The following is a 21178-nucleotide window of genomic DNA, read 5'->3' as shown; positions in this document are numbered from 1 at the left end:
TAGAGCCAAACCATTGCTGCTCCATGTTACCTGAGCAAAGTGGCAACAAGCCGGCCAACCTGAAACGCCTGCAGCACCCCTCCTCCCGCTGACGGCACTGCTGAAGGGAGAGAGCGCACACCCGGCTCTTCTTCAACGAGTTGTCTCCTGAGATGTCTGGAACTAAGCACAGATGACTCAAAATGTTAAAAACCCAGTAGTTTATTTCAAAGTATAAATTTCAGGCTTGTCAGACAAAACCCCACTACAGGGAACACAGACACACACACACACTAGTCTACAGTACATACAAAAATGGGGAGAGCTTGCAACTGCCCAGTTTAAACTGGACATTAAATCAGTCCTACATTTTTTTTGTATTTACAAGTCCAGCTGCAAAACAAAACAAGAAATCAGATTCTGAGTTTCCTAACACAGGATTTTGCACATTTGACTCCCAATAGCCAATAAATTACTAAAACTGAACAGGACTCCTCAAACAGCTACCACCCAGTTGTCTTATTTACAGCTATACCCCATTAAATTAAGACAGCACTTCAAATATATATATATGTATATGTGTGTGTATATATATATATATTTAAAAAAAGAAAAAAGAATGCTCAGCCTGCATAATGAAAATGAGAAATAAAGATGCATTTTAACAGGTACTTAGAAGGGATGAAAAGGAAAATTAATTCATTTGCTTTCTCTTAGCCATCCTTATTTTTTTCTTTCTCCCCTCAGAAGGGATACAGATTTTGGTGGCAGGGCTGGCTCAGTGTCATTTGAACTCCTCTTCCTCTAGTGTTTTCATTCAATGCCCACCCCCACCCAAACCAACAAATTAAAAAAATATATATTTAATATATCAAGCATCTATTTAAAAAACCTGGATAGATATTTTTGACTAAATGAAAATACTAAGGAGTTTATAAGAAGGTAGAATCACAGCTTGATTTTTTTTTACAGTGTATGCAATACTCTAATACTGGGGAATGGCTGTTTGGGGAGCAGGAACAGATTTGACCTGTCCCTTCATATAATACAGATTCTAATTTGCTGGACATTTAAGACAAACAGCATAAAGGAAGGGCTGAAGTGACTATTTTTGTTACAGTACAAAATGGTGCTTGGCTCCTACTACTGGGCCCAGTCGTGCTCCCACTGAAGGCACGAGGGGCTCTGCCATTGTTTTCAAAGAAAGCAGGGTAAGACCCCTTATTTTTACAGGGAAGACACCACGGGCATTTCCAGCCTTGTGCTAAAACCCTTGGGATGCGTGAGCGTCTCAGGGCTTGTGCTCAGTGATCGAACATGGCCAACGGCAGCACACACAATTCGAAGGAGCGAAGTCCAAGACCAACTGCTCCTCCGAGGGAAGCTGGTCAGAGCATCGAAATAAATACAGGCTGAGGGGAACCTGCCTCTGCAGCCTCACGTTTTCTGAAGCTGCCACTGCAGAAACAGTACAGATGCTATACCTACAGTCTGCCCCCGTCCTAGCGTTTAGTTATTTGAATCCAATAAAGCTTTTTTAGACCTACACTAAAATAAAGGAGGCCAGTGAAGCTGTGACTAGGAGGAACGCAGTGGAAAGGAATGGCATTTTGCCATTAGCACTCCACAGCAGGGCTCCTCTCCAACCAGAAACTGAACTAACTCAAATTCCTTTCAACCTGGACGTCCAGATGCCCTTGTACCACACAGAGAAAACAAACCAAACCTAAAACAAACCAGAAAGTAAATGAGGATGGAAAACAGAGCTGTAGAATCAGTGCTGTGTTTGCTAAAACACAGGGAACTAGATCCAAGGTGGTACTGCTGAAACATCATGTACCCAGTGGCAACAGCAGAACACTAAGGCAGGAACAACTTTATAGCAGGGTACTGAAAGTAAGATGGAAAAACTTGCATGAAGTGCAGAGAAGAAACTAAAAGCCACCCTTCCACTTAGAAGCCATATAGAGATTTTTAGCATATTTAAAAGTGGATTATTGGAAGCCTCCGGCAACTAACACTTTTATGAAGAGCCCAGTCTAGAAGCACGGTGCCAACAGAGCTGTACTGCATGTTCCCTGGTATTTTGGTAATACTTTCAAATAAAGTCTATCAAATGAAATAAATTCTTTCTGAATGTTTGTCGCTAGCAGAAATTTAGTTTCTCAATAGTTTTATCATTTCTGGGAGGCAAAGGATAATAAAAATAACCAGCCACCCCACAACACAGGGAAAAGTGCCGTAAGTTAAGGAATGCAGCAATACTCTGGTTTGTTAGCATTTAGCATAAGGGGTGAATACTCACTGCAGAGATCTGCTCCACCATGAAAACGATTTTGCAGAAATGGCGTAGTTTTCTCTTTGTGTGTGGGTGTTTTAAGAAACGGCTGCCTTTAAGGTCCCCAAACTAAGCTAGGCATTCGAAAGTCAAGCCATGCTTTATCACACAGTTTGCCACCACTACTTGCTTAAGATCCTGAAACCAGACCTTTAGCAGCTCTGCTGGGATGAAACAACAGAGAAGTCAGCTTTCACTCCACAGCTGCCACGGCTTCAGTCAACAAACGGTAGCTAGCTTATTTGATCTATTCACAAAAAAATCAACTGTACTCTGCTGTACATAGCAGAAATGGATCTATTAAGCCAGAAGCCAGGTTTTACAGTCAGTTCAGTTGAGAACTACATCTTTCTTTAGTAAATAAAGATGAGTCTTCTTTCTCTAAAGATACAGCCCACAAAACCTCCAAACACAGGACCAGGCCATCCCTAGTAATACCTCCACTGGAGGAAAGAAAAAGATTCTAACACAGGACTTTGACCTTCCACCTATCCCAAGCAAGACAAAGCTAAGAACAAGTGACCTAAACGCAAGCACAAACTATAGAAAAGCTCACGTATAGTTTGGGCTGGAATCACAATTAAATAAGCAGCATGAGTTCTAGGTTGTATTCTAATATTTATTTTAACTTTCAAACTATAAAACCTCATTGTACTGATACGGCCAATGGCTCTTTGGTACCACCTCAAAGATGCATTAAAAAAAATTGCCCAAGTAGGACTTGACAGCCATCAACTGGAATGAACTGCTCTACCCTCTAACACAGAACTGGCTTTATAAGGACCCAACTTTCCGTAAGTAGACTAAATGCATTATTAAGTAATTATTCCTTGAAATAGGCAGACAAAACGTTTAAGTAAACATAGAAAAATTCAAGGCATTATTGATTATTGGCACCAGCAATACAGGGACAACTGTTACTCAAAGGAAAGGTTACACATCATTCATACATGAGATTCAGCGTGAACCTTCTCTCATGATACTTGGATTTAGACAGACTTTTTGCTCACCCAAATCAATAAAACTGATGTACTTAAATGCAAGTTTCCATACAGAAGATATTCGTTACTCACCTGACAGAAGCGACAATCCCAGCTACATGAAGGAGTGCAGTAAAACAGCATAAACAAAAGTCTACAATGCAGTTTCTTTCACTGATAGAAGTTCTCGAAGGGAACGCTACTAAAGAACCCATAATCTCATAGCATATTTCACCAGCTGTGTTTTGGGATTTAGTTTTTCCTGCCCTTTTTCAACCTTGCTTTACATTTAAAAATACTGGTTTTAAGGAAGAGAGCACTGAAATTAAAAAATGTTTTCTCCTACAGCTCTGCTACGTGGCGAAGCGGATTAAAAAAAAGACTCTTCCCCTTCTAAATCCACTGTTTGGTTCTGCTGGGCAGGAATGAGACTGCCGTCCTTGTTCTGAAAAGTGCCAAAATAAAACCCTTACGTATACTTTCTTGTCCAGGTGCATTACAAGTTGGTTCTGCAAAAAGCAAGTTTAACCTGTCAACAACAGTGGGGCAGATGCACCGATTTCTTTTCTCAGCTCAGAAGCATCATGAAAGCGTCTATTAACATTTGCATTTACGCACAAGTTTTAGGCCAGCGTCTAAAATTGTTTCTAAACTGCTTTTGGGTGTGTTAGCTTTCTGCAGAGGCAGGCAGGCGACTGACATAGAGAAGAGGGCTGGAAAGCCAACTTCCTATCTTTTTGTACTAACTGAACATCCAAACAGAGTGCAAACAGCTAGAAGCTTTCATGGTGCCACACCACACAGGTTTCTTCTTTGGCTGAACTGCAGCATACAGCTTTCCCAAAAGAAGAGGGAAAGGCTCTGGTGGAAAATACTGTCTGTATGCTCTAATATCCTTGACAGGACAAAAACAACCTACTCAAGAATTACAGAGAGGAAAGGGCTGAATGATACTGCAGATAAAAACCCAAGTCCAGCATCAGCAGATGTTACACTTCCTGGTCTTTACAGAAAGAACACTTACTGCAGGCCAAGAAAATGAGAAGCAGTAACGAAAGGCTAGAAGGGTAAAGGGAAAAATAACTCCAAGCAAATAAAAGAACACCACAAGGTATCTGGCTACATTTATTTCTGAAATTATTCTTTAAGGCACAAAATAAATCTAAAAAATAGGACTGGATGTATGAAGGGAGGGGCAGAGAAATTATCTGAGCTAGAGAAGTGTGAATGCAGTCTCTACAATCCAGTTTCAGATCTGACCTGGGAACGCTCCCAGTGAGCAGGGGAAGGATGGTGAAAGTAGAGGAGCATTCTTATTTAGGAGAGGTAGGAAGCAGTGGGGTAATTTCTTTTTTCCCCACCACCTCCAAATTTACACACATATTGGTTCCCTGGCCAGACTCAAGTTCCCTTCCCTCCCCTCAGAGAGGTCATTACAGTTTGTAAAATAAGACCACACCACTCAAATCTTCCAGTACAAAAGCGAGACCTTGAACCACCCTTCATATGACAGCCTGCTCACAGAGCAGTGGGGGAGCAAGAGGCAAATCTGTTCTTGCCCTCATGTTAGTGCCTTGATAGATACTACAGATGTATATGTTTTGCTTCAGAAAAACTGTAGTTTATTGTTTTGTTCCCACTCTGAAGCAGAATCCCAGGCATCCAGGGTGCCCTTGGATAAAGGGTAGGTAGGTATCTAGGTGGAACAGCTCTCATGGAAGGGAAAATGAAATTTTCAAACAGCCCATGACTTGAGCTATCCAGAAAAAACAGGCTCTCTTGCTGCAGGTGAGACTTTATTTTTCTTTTGGTTCTGAATGCATGTAGTGTATCACACAACTGTCTAAAATAATCCTGCAGAGAGTGGATTTAAAAGTGAATTTCATGCATGGGATCAACCCCCCAAAACTGGGGTAATTCTTGGTAGTAAGACAGGTTTAAAGGCTCCAAAGATCTCTAGTTTAACTGCTCTGGGAAGAGATCACATCTGTGGACTGGGGGTCACAGAAGGGTCCAAAACGTCCATAGATGTCCTTAGCCCGGACCGCAAAGTAGTATTTGCTGCCAGACACAAACTGCGTAAGAGTGCATGCCATAGGTAGTGGGAGGGCCTTCACTTCCCCGATCTTCTTCCACTGGGAGGGCATAGTGGCACTCGGGTCCTCGTGGTAGGCATAGAGATGGTAACTGTCCACAGTGGCACAGCTCCGGTCCACCTCCATTACACTCCATGACAGCACAATACCATTCTGGCTCTGTACCCGTGCCAGCTTCAGCTGTGGCTTTTGAGGCAGAGAAGTATTGGCAGCTTCAGGGGGCAGACGTGGTGGCTGTGGTGCCTCCGGGAGTGGGGCAGGATGTACAGGGCGCGGTGGCTCCTAAGCAACATGAGAGCAATAAGGGAAAGGTCAGAGTCTACAGCAGTGGAAGGAAGCTTTAATTCATCACTCCCCAGGCAAATGGAAGCAAATGAGACTGCAGTCACCCAGCCATCACAACTGCAGAGAGCACGCAGGCAAGACAGCAGCAGCAAAGGTTGAGGAGGGGTGGGACTGAGGATGCCATAAGGTCTTATTATTCGCATATAAATCCCTAGCTGTATAGATGATCATTGCCACAGTTATTTCCCTATATCCTCTTTGCTTCCCACCCAAGAGGAGATGGACTGAATACTGTGCCCTTTACCAAAGCTGAGCAGGCAGGTTCACAATGACTTTGAGCTAATCTACATTTGAGCTGCAGTTCCCAGATTACCCAGAACACCCCAGGCAGTGGATTAAGCTGACAACTCATCCTCTCTTCAACAGGTAGGTTTTCAGTCACAAAAGGAAGAACGGGTAATGGTGCCACATGGATATTATCACCTTAAATTGATCACAAAAGCTCAGCCTCAGTTGGCAGAAAATTTTGAAATAAGGGCACAAATGTGGCCTTCCCTTGATTTTTTTTTTCATACCACAGAAACACTCCTAGGTGTCTCATTTATGTTAGTTAAGGTGAATTTAGGAATGTGGTTACAATGAGCAAAAAATTTTGTTATTCTTCAAGCCAGGGGCCTTTCAGGTTGGAATCTGGGGTAGTTTTTGTCGTCTTAAGTGTTCTGTGTGATATTGCCTTGATTTATTCTCATTATTTATCACTGGAGAATGCATGAAGTTGAATGGTGTCTAGATGGAAATAACGGTGAGCCGCCTTGTTGGCAATATATTTACCATTTCAGGACATCACAAGTGATGTGACTGCCCAACAGTGACTATGCAGGCACTGTATTTGGTTCAGTCTGAACAACAAAACCATATGAAATGAGTCAGAGTAAATTCTCAAATACTTATGAAAGGGGTTTGAGGCGATGCAGAAGTAATCACCCCTAACAGCGATAAAAAACCCTCTGAAATTTGGGAGTTGGCAACCCTGAGGATCTTGTCTGTACCTTGTTCTCCTACCTCAGTTTTGCAAACAGCTCTACTGAGAAACTGGTTATCCAATTCGTAGCCACACCATAACTAAACTTTTTAGTGGCAGTTCTTCTGTACCCCTGACTCCACAAGTCACCTGCAGACAATTCATGCACCATTCTTCAATACGTGCTACTAGTGATCTCGAGAACTCTGGGGTAAGCTAACAGATTCCATAGCTTTTACCATTCTTGGCAGAAGTTGCTGTAGGTGAACAGGGTGGTGCTATGCACCTGAAATGTCTGCAAAGTGTCTACAAGGCATTTCACTATTCTGCAGTTCACACTAAGAAGCAATCTGAAAGACATTAATGCAGAGACAAGCCTGTAAATTGCATTAAGTAATTTCAAAAGGACTACTCACAGCATGCACTTGTGGTGGTCGATGATGCACTGTAAGCTGAGGTGCTCCAGATCCAAGAGTTAGTCCATTGTTCACAACATATGCAGTTGTTTGAGGCATTCGTACTGTCATACCTGTAAGAAGCACAGTGAATACTTTGAGTATTCAATACTGAAAATCAACTAAACAGAACACGGGAAGACCAACTCCTTGGTTCAGTTGGATGACGCTAAATTTCAAACTGACACACTCTCCTCAAACTGCCAACAGACTGATGAAGTATTGCACACCAACAAAACCACCTCCCATCCCCTGAAGCTGTAAAAGTGAAAGAGAGCAAGTGCTTATGTCTGCAGAGGGGACAGAATGATGTTGTAATAATTTGTAGCATGAAAGAAATGGGTGGGGAGGGGGAGTGTGGGCGATACAGGGAGCTGAAGTATGACAAGAAAAATTACGTCACTTTGGGATTCAGAAAGGAGAAGATAAATGCTGCTGCAACAGAATGATAGCCACTCAGTATTCAAATGCCAGAAGGCTGTGCTATGGATGGCACCGAAAACAAGAGGCAAGTGTACTGATTTTGGCTGGGATAGAGTTAATTTTCTTCATAGTAGCTAGGATGGGGCTATGTTTTGGATGTGTGCTGAAAACAGCACATGTGATAACACATGGATGTTTTTGTTACTGCTGAGCAGTGCTTACACAGAGTCAAGGCCTTTTCTGCTTCTCACCCCATCCCACCAGCGAGTAGGCTGGGGGTGCACAAGAAGCTGGAAGGGGACACAGCCAGGACAGCTGACCCCAACTGACCAAAGGGATATCCCACACCATATGACGTCATGCCCAGCATATAAAGCTGGGGGAAGAAGGAAGGGGGGGGGGACATTTGGAGTGATGGCATTTGTCTTCCCAAGTAACTGTTACGCATGATGGAGCCCTGCTTTCCTGGAGATGGCTGAACACCTGCCTGCCGATGGGAAGCAGTTAATGAATTCCTTGGTTTGCTTTGCTTCCATGCACGGCTTTTGCTTCACCTATTAAACCGTCTCTATCTCAACCCACGAGTTTTCTCACTTTTACTCTTCTGATTCTCTCCCCCATCCCACTGGGGTGGAGGGGAGTGAGTGAGTGGCTGTGTGGGGCTTAGCTGCCAGCTGGGGTTAAGCCACAACAAGTCGTCACTGTCCAAGAAGCTTGTCCTTCCTCACAGAATGGACACCACAATGGATGTTACTCACAGGCGTTACCATTTCATTTATTCCCACAGCAGACTGACCTCACTGGCAGGAAAAAACTAGGTAATTTTATAGCCTTGTAGATAATATCCAGAACTCTTGCAAACTACTAAGTTTTCATTCTTTTTATACTACATCTCACTCTCTTAAGTAACATTTTGTCCGTTTACTCTTGGAACATGTATGTTCTGTGAGCTCAAAGCTTTTGCTCATTGTTATGGGTTGCCTAGGGTGTCCCTCTATTTCTGTTTAGAAATACAAGATTTAGGGCAATCTCCACCACCCCCTAGTTCCACACTTGTATGAACCTGAAGCATTCCAATACTTCAGAAGAAAAGCTTGCAGAGCGACAAATGTCAGAAAACCACACCTATTGTATGGTAATTTCTTCTCTATATTAACAGTCATCAAGCTATGATCATAGGTGATGAGTGTCAGAAGTCTACGTAATCTGTGAATCTGAGGCAGGGAGCTCAGAGTACTAAATCTTAATGCTTTTATTATAAAGTGCTGAACTCTAGGTAGCTGCTTCACATCTTTTTCCTATTGGCACATCTATCTAAGCAGCTAAAGAAGCTATACAAACTCCTGAAGGATAAACTGGTTATTTCTCATCTATGAGAATCCAATCAGATATGCTGTTTTAGCATGACTGAGATTCTGTCCCAGGAAATGACCATAATCTGAAGAAAGATGGACGGAAATGCCTTAATAAGATACAAGGTACAAATTTAGTGTTATTTCTAGGCAGGCATACTACTTAGTTGAGGTAGAAGTACAAAACTACAATTTGCAAAACACTTCGGATGAGTTCTCACAGTTAATCTTTCAAAGACAAAGTGCAGAGATCTTGCTCCTGAAGCATCTGCTTCAGTTCACCTGACACTAAAGACTGTTTCAACGGTAATATAAACCAATACACATCAGTAGCAGCATTTCTGAAAGCTGCATAAAAAGATGGTGAAAAATGTAGGATGGACTAAAAGATGAAAACTCATGACAGCTAAAAGGGGTCAAGAAACATGAGTGCTTTTTTGTTAGCAATACGTGGAACCTCTCTACCCAGTATGCAAATATGAAGCCTTGAAATAATTTGTATTCTAAACTGGCCTTTTATCTGCTCAGGCTAATCATCTGGCTTCCTTGTCCTGAGGTACAGGGAATGCACAATGCTATGGAGGAACCGCCATATTCTTAGGTCTTACGTGGCTTGTCAGACAATAGTACTGTATAATATGCAGACATGCTTTTCAAGCCAGAGTAACGGAACTGCCTCTAACAGAATCACAGAAAAGTCCAGGTCTGAAGGGGCCTCTGGAGATGATCTGGCCCAACCTTCGCTTGAAAGAATGCTCTTAGATTAGATTATTCAGGGTCTGGTCAAGTTGAATCTTAATTATTTTGGTGGAAACCTGCCTTGATTTCTGAGAATTTGTAAGCAGACAACTGAAGGACAAGCATTCGTTTTGTCACTGGACCATCAGGTCAGAAGCGCATTACACAGAGATCTGTTGCTGGATGACCTTGCCCGACAAACATATGAATTCCCTACCTCATTGAGTTCTCCTAGAAAAGGCCTTAAAATAGCAAATTACATATTTTATGTTCTTCAACAACACATTAATTATCTCGCATGTCTGACACTAACAGGTATTCTGTAGATATTAATACTAGTGATGTGTATTTAGTCATAATAACTGCTCTAAGAAGTGGTAGATTCTGACAAAAACATGTATTTTATATTTTGGCACAAAAGAAGAAAATACTATTAAAAATAATTAACATAAGTGAATGCATGCTTAAGCACTCAAAACTCCTTCCAAAACAACAGGTAGATCACACATGTCTAACGTGTAGCTAAGGGTAATGATGAAGAAAACCAAGTGCGGGCTGAGGTTACCTTGCCTTTTATGGCCTTTTGCCAACAGGAACGCAAGATGCAGACATGCCCCTCAAAAGATACTGCTAGTCAGAAGAGCCTGAACTCAAACGCACATGGCACAAGAGTACAGGAAGTTTAAGAAACATGAACAAGTACTCTGAAAGGAACAGCAATTTCCTCACACCCCGACATTTCATGGAGATAGCTCAAGAACAGTCTGATCAACTTCTGTTCAGCTAGCACAGCTGATTTTTCACAGCCTATGGCAATGCAGCTGAATGGAGTCATAAGTAATACTATAAGCATACGTGAGTATTCTCCTTTCCAAAAACTATCATTTCAGAACAATGAATGAATGATTTCTGCACAAACCTACATGGCTCAAGCACGCAGTGTCATGAGTCTGGCTTATACAGAGGGTGTCAAAAAAAAAAAAAAAATCACTACCTGGACATCACGAAAATAGCCTCATACTCAGTGCAATAGAACAGGGAAATTTATGTTTAACATAACTGTGTTAAAATAACCATAGTGTAGAAATTGTGGGGAGCTAAAAAAAGGCAATTAAGATTCACCACTTTGCAACAAAATATAAACTATCATTTCACTTTAAGGTCTTTATTTTTGACATCTGCTACTCATTTCAGAAAATGAGTTTCCTCCTGTAGGAAGACACCAGTTACACATTTGCAAAGTCAAGATGAACTTGCTGACATCTCTAGTCAAGGAAACTCAAGCATGCAACCATTTCTGATAAATTTGGTGAGAAATTTCATCTGTCCAGGCCTAGAGATAATAAGAAAATTTGCTGGGCACAGGACATCAGAGACCTGTTAAGGAATTACATTAGGATACCTAATATAAATGTAACTTTTAGACAGGAAATAGAACAGAATTTACTACATACTTGTATGTTTTAATCTTACTCCATAATAACAAAATGGTCTCTAACTATCTTTCTACAAAACAGTGGTGCTCATCACATTACCTTCCACTACCTTGTACAGTATTGGGCATGTCATCCAGAGAAGTTTAATTGTCAGAGCTAGTGCCTGAGAGGACTTAAATCCAGTTTTTCCTCATTCACATAGCTGCAGGGGGAATGATCTGTTAATAGCCTGAGATCTTCTCACGTTTGTAAGCTGGGAAAAAACCCTAACCTCTATAATTTGGACTAGTGTTGCAAAAAAACCCACAAACAAACAACAAACCCAAACCAAAAAACCAAACCCCACATCCATCAGGTAGAACATATCAAACTGTGCTGGACTAAAATGCACATGGAAGAAAGCATCCCCTACCTCCAGTCTGTGGGTTGACTGGCCTTAAACCTGGGCTTGGCATGACAGCTCCTCTTATAGGATTCTGAGCTGGTGATGCAGGAAGAGTGGTATAGACCACCTGATGGTTAGCAGGGGCTCTGGGTATAGGAAGTTTTGCAGCAGTTTGAGTCACTGGCCGATGAGTTACATTCACTGTTGTCGGAGCTGCAAAAAGACAGACAGATTACAACCTAGAATGGAATTCCATGATAATAGGCTGATATGCCTATTCCAGAGTACAGACTTGCTTTGGAAACCTGACTCATCTGAGCCATGCAAAATACAAACTGCCTTTGCGAAATTCTATCTGCTTTTGATAATGCAAGAAAAAAAATCCAGCCTAAACAAATGGTAGTTTTCACCTGAAATAATAATGCAGATATATATACAAATGGCAAACAGAAGAGAGAAACGTAGTACCCCCCCCCCAAAAAAAAAAAAAAAAAAGAAAAAGGTCTTGAATGTAAGCACAGCTGTGGAGAATATAAAACCCACCACCAAAGAGTTTGTAGAACAGATCAGTCATAAGACAATTCCAATGCCAACTAATCTTCAACAATCATTTACAGAAGAAGAGAGTAAAATAAAGAAAAAAAAGAGGATCTATGTTTCTTTATGTTAGAAAGAAAAGGGGAGGGGGGAAATTACACTGCAGACAAAATAACATTTCACTAGGGATGGAACTTCAATGTCAGCCTTGCCATTCACTCTGCCAAAAGGATTAATTGCCAAGCGCAGGTGAACAGAGCTAGGAATGAAGTTGCTAATGTTTTTTTTCCCCATTACTTAAATGATGCAACTGCTACAGGTTTCTTCTCCTTCACTTTTACAAACAACAGTACATTTAATAATTTCCATGACCATCCTTAGCAGGATTTCTTCCTCTCCATGGAATTAATTTGATCCTGAATTCTTTCCAAACCAAGAGGACCATCTTTCCTTTTCCCTTTATCAGTTTTTAAAAAAACCTTATGGGAAACTGACTAGAGTGGACGATTAAAGTGACTCAAACATTCTGAACATTCACCTGAAGAGATGAGCACAATGTAGAACACACAAGAGTCTAGTTTAAGAAAAAAAGCAGTCACTGCATTCACATGTAAAATGAAACTACCTGTAGGTAATACATGTATGGTGGTCTGGGAAGGTCCACTTGTTGGCACACCTGTCTGCTGCACAGGGTTTGGCTGTAAAGACTGCAAAGGCTGCAAGGGTCGAGCCAAGGGCTGGGTGGATATGCTCAATCCTGTAACAGGTGTCTGGTTCTGCTTCTTGCCATCTGCTTTAAAACAAAATGAAGTTATACACAATAGCAAACAGAAATTAGAACATCACAGAGTTTTTAAATCTCTTTTTTCCTGTATCATTCACAGATTAGCAAAGAATATTTGCTAGCATGACATTTCTTTGATCTTTTCATTCTGCAAACAAAACTAGAAAATTCATTCAATTCCCCTCACTTTCATCATCTCAATCTTCCCCCTCCCCCATGCTCCATAACATTTCATTCTATCATGAAATCTGTGTATTTCAGCATAATTTGGACACCTGACTTTAATGGAACACTATGCCAAAGTCTTTAAAAGTTTCCATTAAAAAAACCAAAAATAGCCTAAAACCTTAAAAAGGCCTAAGCACTGCTGTACTCAATTTGTTTCAAAAAACTGACAGAGCTCCCTACATAAATCTTGTCTACCTTTGATGCTTATATCCCTTTGTTATTTGCTGACTCTTTCCTTTGTTCAATGTTACGCAGCCCCGTTTGCTGCTGTTTTGAATTTTCATGCTATTTTCTTAAAAAGGGGAATTGCTTTATTATTTGTAGAAAACTTTAAAAAGAGAATTTAAGGTGTTTTCTCACATTGACACCCTCCTCAACATGACCTACTGACTTGTGAGAAGTGATAAATAGTGTCTGTATCTGTAGTTTACTACAGCAATATTTCTTCCTGCTTCAGTTTATTTGTGACAAGATAAAATACTAATTTGAATGCAAGTTTGCATGTAATCAAGCCTGTGCACAAGTTGAATAAAGAAGAATTGCGAAGCTTTTGCCTGGATATTTCAGCTAGATTACAGTAGTAGTAGGCAGACAAGGCACCAAAAACTAAAACACACAAGGTAAAAGAGTAGGTTTTAAGGGCACTCATTCAAAAAAGATTTGCCCTAATAAAATTGTACATGGAGCAGCCACTAATTTAGTAAAAGAGCACACAATATAAAGACGTTAATACGTATTTTGCTCTTGAGAAAACATATTAACAACATATTGAAAAACACATTTAGAAACTATCAAGTATATAACTAGATTGCAAAGCATTAAGAATGGGGTTAATGGCAGCGTAGCTCAAAATGTTAGGTTTTTTTAGTAGTTGGGAGACTGTTTTGATGGTCTCACTGAGCTGTCTTTAACAACGGCTACTACTAGCTTGAAGTAGCAGTACCCTTCACAAACTGCTATATGATAAATTAAATACAATTCAAGACCTCAAAAATAAAATACAATACAAATTGCAGACCATATTGTCTTTCTGTAGACTGAATAGCCGAGCTACTTCACTGAAGCCATTTGATGAAAATATAATTTTCTTTTCCTCCTTTTTTCCAAAGTCTATATAAGGAGCAGTAAAGGGATGCTCATTTTGAAAACAAAAGGTGAGATGTTTCCTGCTCTTTCATCAACTAACAGGTCTTTTGATTAGTTAAAGCTTCTTTTATTTTCCGTGAGTATGAGTGATTTCCCACTATTCAACAAATTATTTGACTCTTCAGAGATTCCTACAGAGATGCATGTGCCTGTTTACTTTGAATATTTACAGACTGACGCACATTTCAACTGCCATTGGATAATTTAAGTGATGCAAGTGCATTCTTAGTCGTGACCTAGAGAAGATGCGCTCATGACCCAACTAGTAAAAATCCAGACACATTACTGCTGTAAAAATGTAGTTGAAGTAAAAATGACAGTCTGGACAAACGTGAGGGCTTTTTTGGTTTTAATCTCACACAGAAGCAAGTTCATTTGTCCCTGACAAATCAAGAGCCCTGAGGAGATTCCAGTTGCTGGAAACTAGGGCAGGATTGTACCAGCCACAGGAAATGATGAAAGATAACCAACTAAACTTCACCAAATAAATGGCAACAAATAGCAAAGGCTAATTTAGCTAAGTAATAAAAGGCAAACAGGAAGACTGGGTGCATAGTAAGCCCTGGAGGCATAACCAAAACTCCAACTCTAATACACAAAATGAAAAAGAAGAGGGGCTGATTTCCATGCCAAAAAATGGGCCTACAACACTGCAGTTATCGCAGGAAGGAGTTTTAATCAGCATGCTAATTCAGAAGTGGTATAATAGGATTACAGAACAGCAAATATACCATACGCATGTTCAAGGATAAGACAAAAAATGATACTGTATGTATTTTTCATAAATATTTTTCATACAAAAAGATAAATGCAAAAAAATTGGAACATGGCTGTTTGAGAGTACACTTGTGTATCTTTCTTAGATTACAAATCCACTTTAGACTAGGGATAGGTATCAGCTAAATCTATTAGTTGTTTTAGTATTTTTATGAAATAATTTGATGCAGTGTGCTACACAAATAGTTAATAAAAATGTAATAAAAAGGACAGCAAGGGGACTGTACAAGTATTGCAAGATACTTGCAGACAGAAAAGTATCTAGATTTCTCTCTGCTAAAAGGACAATTGTTCTGAACAGAAATTAACAACATGGTTTCTCAAATATTATGCATAATTTTCATTAATAATTTTTCCACACATCAGAAGGTGTGCACTAAATTTAGTTGCCAGTCTACTAAACTCGAAGATGCTACCGGTATGGAGGTGGACCAAAATATCACACAGGAACAAAGCTAAGACTTGAGAACGAGAAAAAAGATGGTGATAGTAGAGACTGCAACATCATCCATTTAGGAATTGATAAGAACCTCTACTACTAATGTGGGAAATCATGTGTGGCGCAGTGAAGATAATCAGGAAAACCTGCATATGTTGTTGACCATGGAATGTCTGTGCGTTGCTTGTCTAATAAAGTAAAAAGAGGAAATGCAAACCTAGGTTGTATCGGGTGAGTCTTTCCACACTGTGATGGTAATACTTTTTTTTTTTCCTACATGAAACACTATTTGAATGCAAACTGCTGGATGTAAAAAAGGGGTTAGAAGTCAGAAACACATGTTTCTGTGATAACAGAGGAGTGGGTTTTCAAAATGCCAAAGCAACACCTGTTGAAGGACAGCTACTCTGTTTTGTAGGATGTCCAAAGCCAGTGGCTCAAGCATATCATTAGAGGCCCTAGTCACTACAAAAAAAAACAGCCCACCCCAAAAAAACAACCAAACAAAAATCCCCCACCCTCGAAACCACGATTAGCCCTTAAAAAATAACGCACAGGGTTTTGTCTATCTACCATGACTGAAGACTGAGCTTCATGACAGTCTATACAGGTCTGCTCTTCTATGACCCAGTACAGAAATTCTGATTTCAGTTTTATAACCTCACAAAACACCTACAAATTCCATGGTTCTTAACCTAAAGTTTAGGTCTAATTTACCCTTTATGCATACTTTGGTATACAGTATTACAGATATTCATTTTAATTATTGATCCAAATGGAAACATCACTGGAAGGAATGGAGAGTAGATTACACAAACAAGTTTAAAAATTTATCACAATGTTAAAATTTACTCTCAACATGAATCTTGAGTAATTTCAACCAACAAGGACACACACTGTAGTTGTATACTACCAAAATAGCATAACTTTGTTTCTTAGTTGTACCACGAGAGATTTAAAGAGAAGCACGATAGACATCTCTCTCCAGACATTATCATCTATTTAAATACCTTTTATAAGTATCAGAATTAGTTTTACTTAGTATGCGGGTGACAGTGCTTTAAACAAGATAATCATGATCTGAGTGTTCTTGGGAACACTCTGTAAGTGTTGCTCTTCTATTTGAACTAGTACTGAACTGATATTCCAGCATACTGCAGTAAACTCCATAATGCTGGAGGTACTTTCTATCCTGAGGTTATCTAGAACAAAATAAAGCTTGCTCCACAATCGCTGTAAACAAAGTTCAGTGGAAAAAATATTTAGCCAAAAGTATATACATGCTTATGATTATGTTCAAAATCCTAGAGATGTGTTTTCACTGTATGGTGAAAGTCAAACTTTTATTAGGGTTTTATTCCATACATTTCTGCAGCTTATATGAAAAATACTGACTCCTCACACAAACTCTAAACATAAACTAATCTGCAAGGCTGCGGACTATCAGTGAGAGTCTGGCTTCTGCTTTGCAGTGAAGAGACACACAGGAGCTAACCCAGCCTGCAAGTACTTAGAGAAGCATTCTTATAGTTGCACATGTAACCATGGTGTTGATCTTTTATGGTAATTGTGAGGTGAAGAAATACTTTATGCAATGAGAGAGGAAAAACCTCTCTGAAAAATGACTTTTGATAGAAAAAGTTTAGCTGAAATACATTACAATACTGACATGCTACTTGAAAACATACCACAAATCCATTTAGATCTGTTGGTGTCTTTTATAGAATATTAAATAGGACTGGGTAGCTTAATCTTACCTGACAGAGTTCCACAGTCCAAGTGCAACCATCTTTTTTATCTTTTTGAGAACTAACCCTCAGAAGACATGACAGTGGTAAAAACTTGATTCCCTATGCTATTCTGACACTCACCTAAACAAGTCACAGAATCATCAAAATCCTGGCTGGAAAGGACCTCTGGTGGCCGTGTAGTCTAACCTCTTGTTGAAGCTGGACTGTCACCAACACTAAATCAAATGAGTTGCAACTTTGCCCAGCTGAATCTTGAGAACATTCAAGAGTGGGGTTTCTACCATACCTCTGTGCTGCACTACCTTCCTACTGTGATTTCTTTTCTCCTCAAGCTCAACCTGAACCTCCTGAACTGGTAGTTCATGGCTGCTGTCCCTTGATAGATCATCTGGCACTGCTGAGAAGAGTTGTGCTCCATCATCTTTGTAACTATCCTCCAAGTAGTTGTAGGCTGCTGTTACATTGTCTCTCGGTTTGCTCTTTGCCAAACATGCCATGGACTGTCGATCTCTTCTCATAAGTCATGTGCTCTAGGCCCCCCCCATTCTGACACCATCTGTTGGGCCCTCTCCAGTGCTACCACAACTCTCTTGAACTCAAAGAAGGGGGAACCAAAACTGGACAGTGTATTTCAGGTGTGGTCACGCTAGCGTCAATGTAGGGGGAATACTAACTTAAATTTAAATGAGAACACACTGTTGGCTCATACTCAATTCAGTGTCCACCATATATCCTCTCCTGATAAAAGAACCAAACCGTCAGCTATCTGACTTGTATAGTGCTTCTCTAATACGTGTGTACCACATGAACTCCTTTTGGTGGTAACATTACGTTTCTCCCTCACTTAAAGGAATGCCACCACATCCTCGTATGATTCTCTACATTTGTGTAACACAAATACAGAGCAAGTCAAAATATTAAGAATGTATGTGTAAAACTTGAATGCACTAGCTAGAGAGATAGCTACTGAGGTTGTCTAGAGGAATCAAACTTCGTGGTGGCTGGACTTCAGAATGCAACACAGGGGCATGCATTTAGAGACCATGCAGAATTAAAATTTTATCTCTAATAGTAGAAATATCAAATTTTCAGTTAAGATGACAGCATAATATATGGTCTTAAATACAGACTCTTATTACTTCTCTGAAATACTACAATACTTCACTAATCCAATGCTAATTATAATTAGACCTGCCTACAGTTACACAAGATTTAGGAAAAAAAAAGTATTCTTTTAAAAGATGAAGTGCATCCACACTGCCAAACGATGTAAGAGCACAACTATATTTACTCTCATCTTGGCATACAGTCCTAAAGCAAAGAACAGATCTGCATTTGGTATCTAAACTTTTGCACACAAAGTTTTTTAGTTAAACAAAAGATTAGAAGCTGTAATAATCTAATCCCTGAATACCAACTGTAGAATTAAAAGGTCTTTAATTAATCAGTAAACAGAAAAACAAAATACATCTAGAAGAACTTTCCAAAATATAATAAAAAATTCAAACATCTCAAATTATTCCACAAGCCTAACAGATTTAAGCATAGACAGCAACAATGCTTAAATTAACGGAAAGGTAAAAATCTTAAAGACTGTTTTACAATAAGTAGAATTCCTTTTATTTAATGCCTATGAGAATTCTTAAATAACAGCCCTGTCTAACTGAAACACCAAGAAATAAAATACACTAAGCAGAACCAGAAGCTTATTCCTTTCTGTCATTCAAGGGATGAATTAATACTTGTAGCTCAATTACCCAGCATCTTTTTCACCTACCTTGAGAAGAGCCATCATCCTCTTCATCCAGTGTAAGATCAATGACACCTCCTGAATCGCTTCCTGTGACCTTCCCGCTCTGAAAGACAAAACTCCTTCATTTTGCAAAAGCAAATCCAGGGAACACAGGTGGAAAAGGGATACGAATTGAACATTGAGAAGGAGAGGTCTCAGAATTGATGCACTTATTAGAAAGGAACTGATGAAATGAGGAGGAGGAGGAAGTTTCAGACAAATTTCCCAGGACTTGAAAAACAGGCAATAACCAAATGACTGTATTGTGGTATCAAAGTATTTTTAGCTTTGTAAGGAGTAAAAAAACCTGATGACCAGTAGCATATCATTATTTTACAGGTAAATAAATAAGTAACAATTTGGTGTTACAGAGTACCTTTCAATTATGACTCTTAATATTTTAATTCAGTTGTAATCTGTGCTTATCTCTATAGTAGTATAGCCTTTTGACAGAACAGTCACCAAGACAATATATTACTTATCTTGAGACAGCTTGGCCTATGTGCCTATAAAGAAATTGACTTCACAATAAGAAAAAGGAAGTTACACTAGAACCAGTATGCTTATAAAACATATCAAAAGCCATCAGACAACTCCAATTGTATCCAGCTTTTAAAAGTAATTTCATTGTTATATTTTTATCTGTTACCACAAATTTTAGCATTCTATTATTCTACTTATGAAGCCACTTGTAACCATCTCTTTAGAGAGGATAAAGGGATCTTTTAAGCTATTGTGAAGGTTAAATGTTATAAAAAAACCTAGAGGAGCATCAAACAAAATTTATCTTCTGCATCAATTGCTGCCCCTTGGCTGTTCAGACTGGAGGGACCACCAACATTTTCCTTGAGGTGATGGAACAAATACTGGGGGAGGTCCTATATGTTTCTGTGTTTTAAGTATACTTTAGAGAAAAAAATCTTGAATGATGTGAATTTCTAGTTCCTTAAACTTGCTGCAAAAATTAGAGGTTTTTTGGTTTTGCAGAAGAGATGATAATTTATTGTTGGACTGAACTGCTACCCGTTTCTGGATTAGAGTTCCTTAGGACAGACAAAGGGTTAAGACAATAACATAATTATCAAAACCTCTGAACAATTAACATGGAAAAAAGTGTAAGAGTTATCAGCCCGACATGGCCTGTACAAATGCCAACATGATAAATCCTAGGAATATTAGAGATTTTTCTGTGCAGTCTGATGGGGACAGATGCAAAAAGCCTAAGCATTGAGATTATCTGCTCTATAACCTTTCATTTGGGCAAAACTAAGCCTTTAAGGCGGTCCTAAAGACAATTGTCACGTGGGCAAGGCTTTGCAGAGAGGGAAAAGAGGTATAATATGATTACTAAATGCCAACAAAAGCTGTGTCCAAATTATTGGTCACTGAACTGAGTGCCTGACATTAACTGATCTCTTCATTATGCATTCTTACAACCGATATTTCTTCTTGCCTTAAGTTCTGATGCTGGCACTGATGAAATTCTGCTAATAACCTACATGATGCACAATTTGAGTAAGAAATATCTAACTACTTATGGTCACAGGTGATAGAAGAGACCTCTATAGGGACTCCATCTATGTATAGAGAAACATCTTTCAGATGCATTAACCATGTAATTCTGTTGAGCGATTTCTATTTCAAAGACTTTGCAGCTTCAGTTTTCTTAGTATGATGAGCTGATTTACCCACTTGAAGCTTAAGATAAAAGGCACATTCAAATAATCAATGACTACTCGATTAGCATAAAGTCAAGAGGAATTTCATTCCAACTTGATAATCTTCCCAGTCAACGATGTGTATTTTGAACTATGGCCCTCACTGCCAGGAGAAAGCAGATTGAAAAATGGAGTGGGGGATTTATAAGGAACTAGAGAAAGAAAAAACTAACACTAAGCTATTCATTTCTCCCCACTATAAAATACATTAATCTGAAGTAATTTCCTTTCAATTCTTCCTCTGCAAGGAAATCTAAATCCTTAGAAAAATGCTCTGTATGAGAGCTAACTGTTTTGAAGCCCTACTTAACTGTGCCAGTCAAGAAAGTTCTTTGAATTTCCAAGTCAGCAAGTGTCACCGCATGCATGTTTTATTTTGGTGTATCTGGAAAGCCAAAATGTTGAGTTAGTTAAACAGGCAAATATTAAATGAGAAATCCAATCAGCCAACAAGGTCTCATACGTGCACTTCTCAGGAGGAAAGACCTTCTTGTAGTTAGCCACGCTATTCAAGGTTT

The 21178-nt window shown here is 39.5% G+C and overlaps 1 protein-coding gene across 11 annotated transcripts in view; it reads right to left on the bottom strand.

Annotated features, from left to right (window-relative positions):
- Window positions 1-2915: 2915 nt before the first annotated feature.
- The window catches only part of ATF7IP (activating transcription factor 7 interacting protein), a 110366-nt gene continuing 92103 nt past the window's right edge, over window positions 2916-21178 (bottom strand). For 9 of the 11 annotated variants that reach the window (XM_087767990.1, XM_087767992.1, XM_087767994.1 and 6 more), the window contains 5 exons: window positions 18928-19006; window positions 12651-12818; window positions 11516-11701; window positions 7116-7228; window positions 2916-5675 (listed from right to left, as the gene is read on the bottom strand). In XM_087767990.1, coding sequence (XP_087624116.1) covers window positions 5259-5675; window positions 7116-7228; window positions 11516-11701; window positions 12651-12818; window positions 18928-19006 — 963 coding nt within the window. In that variant the 3' untranslated portion in view covers window positions 2916-5258. The remainder of the gene's footprint in view (window positions 5676-7115; window positions 7229-11515; window positions 11702-12650; window positions 12819-18927; window positions 19007-21178) is intronic. The other 2 variants (XM_087767989.1, XM_087767999.1) reach the window with 1 other exon arrangement.

Source organism: Nipponia nippon, unplaced genomic scaffold (assembly GCF_047370975.1).
Source record: "Nipponia nippon isolate SJK-2023a ecotype South Korea unplaced genomic scaffold, ASM4737097v1 scaffold_3, whole genome shotgun sequence".
Lineage (NCBI taxonomy): Eukaryota > Metazoa > Chordata > Aves > Pelecaniformes > Threskiornithidae > Nipponia > Nipponia nippon.
This window is presented reverse-complemented; position numbering and strand designations above follow the sequence as displayed.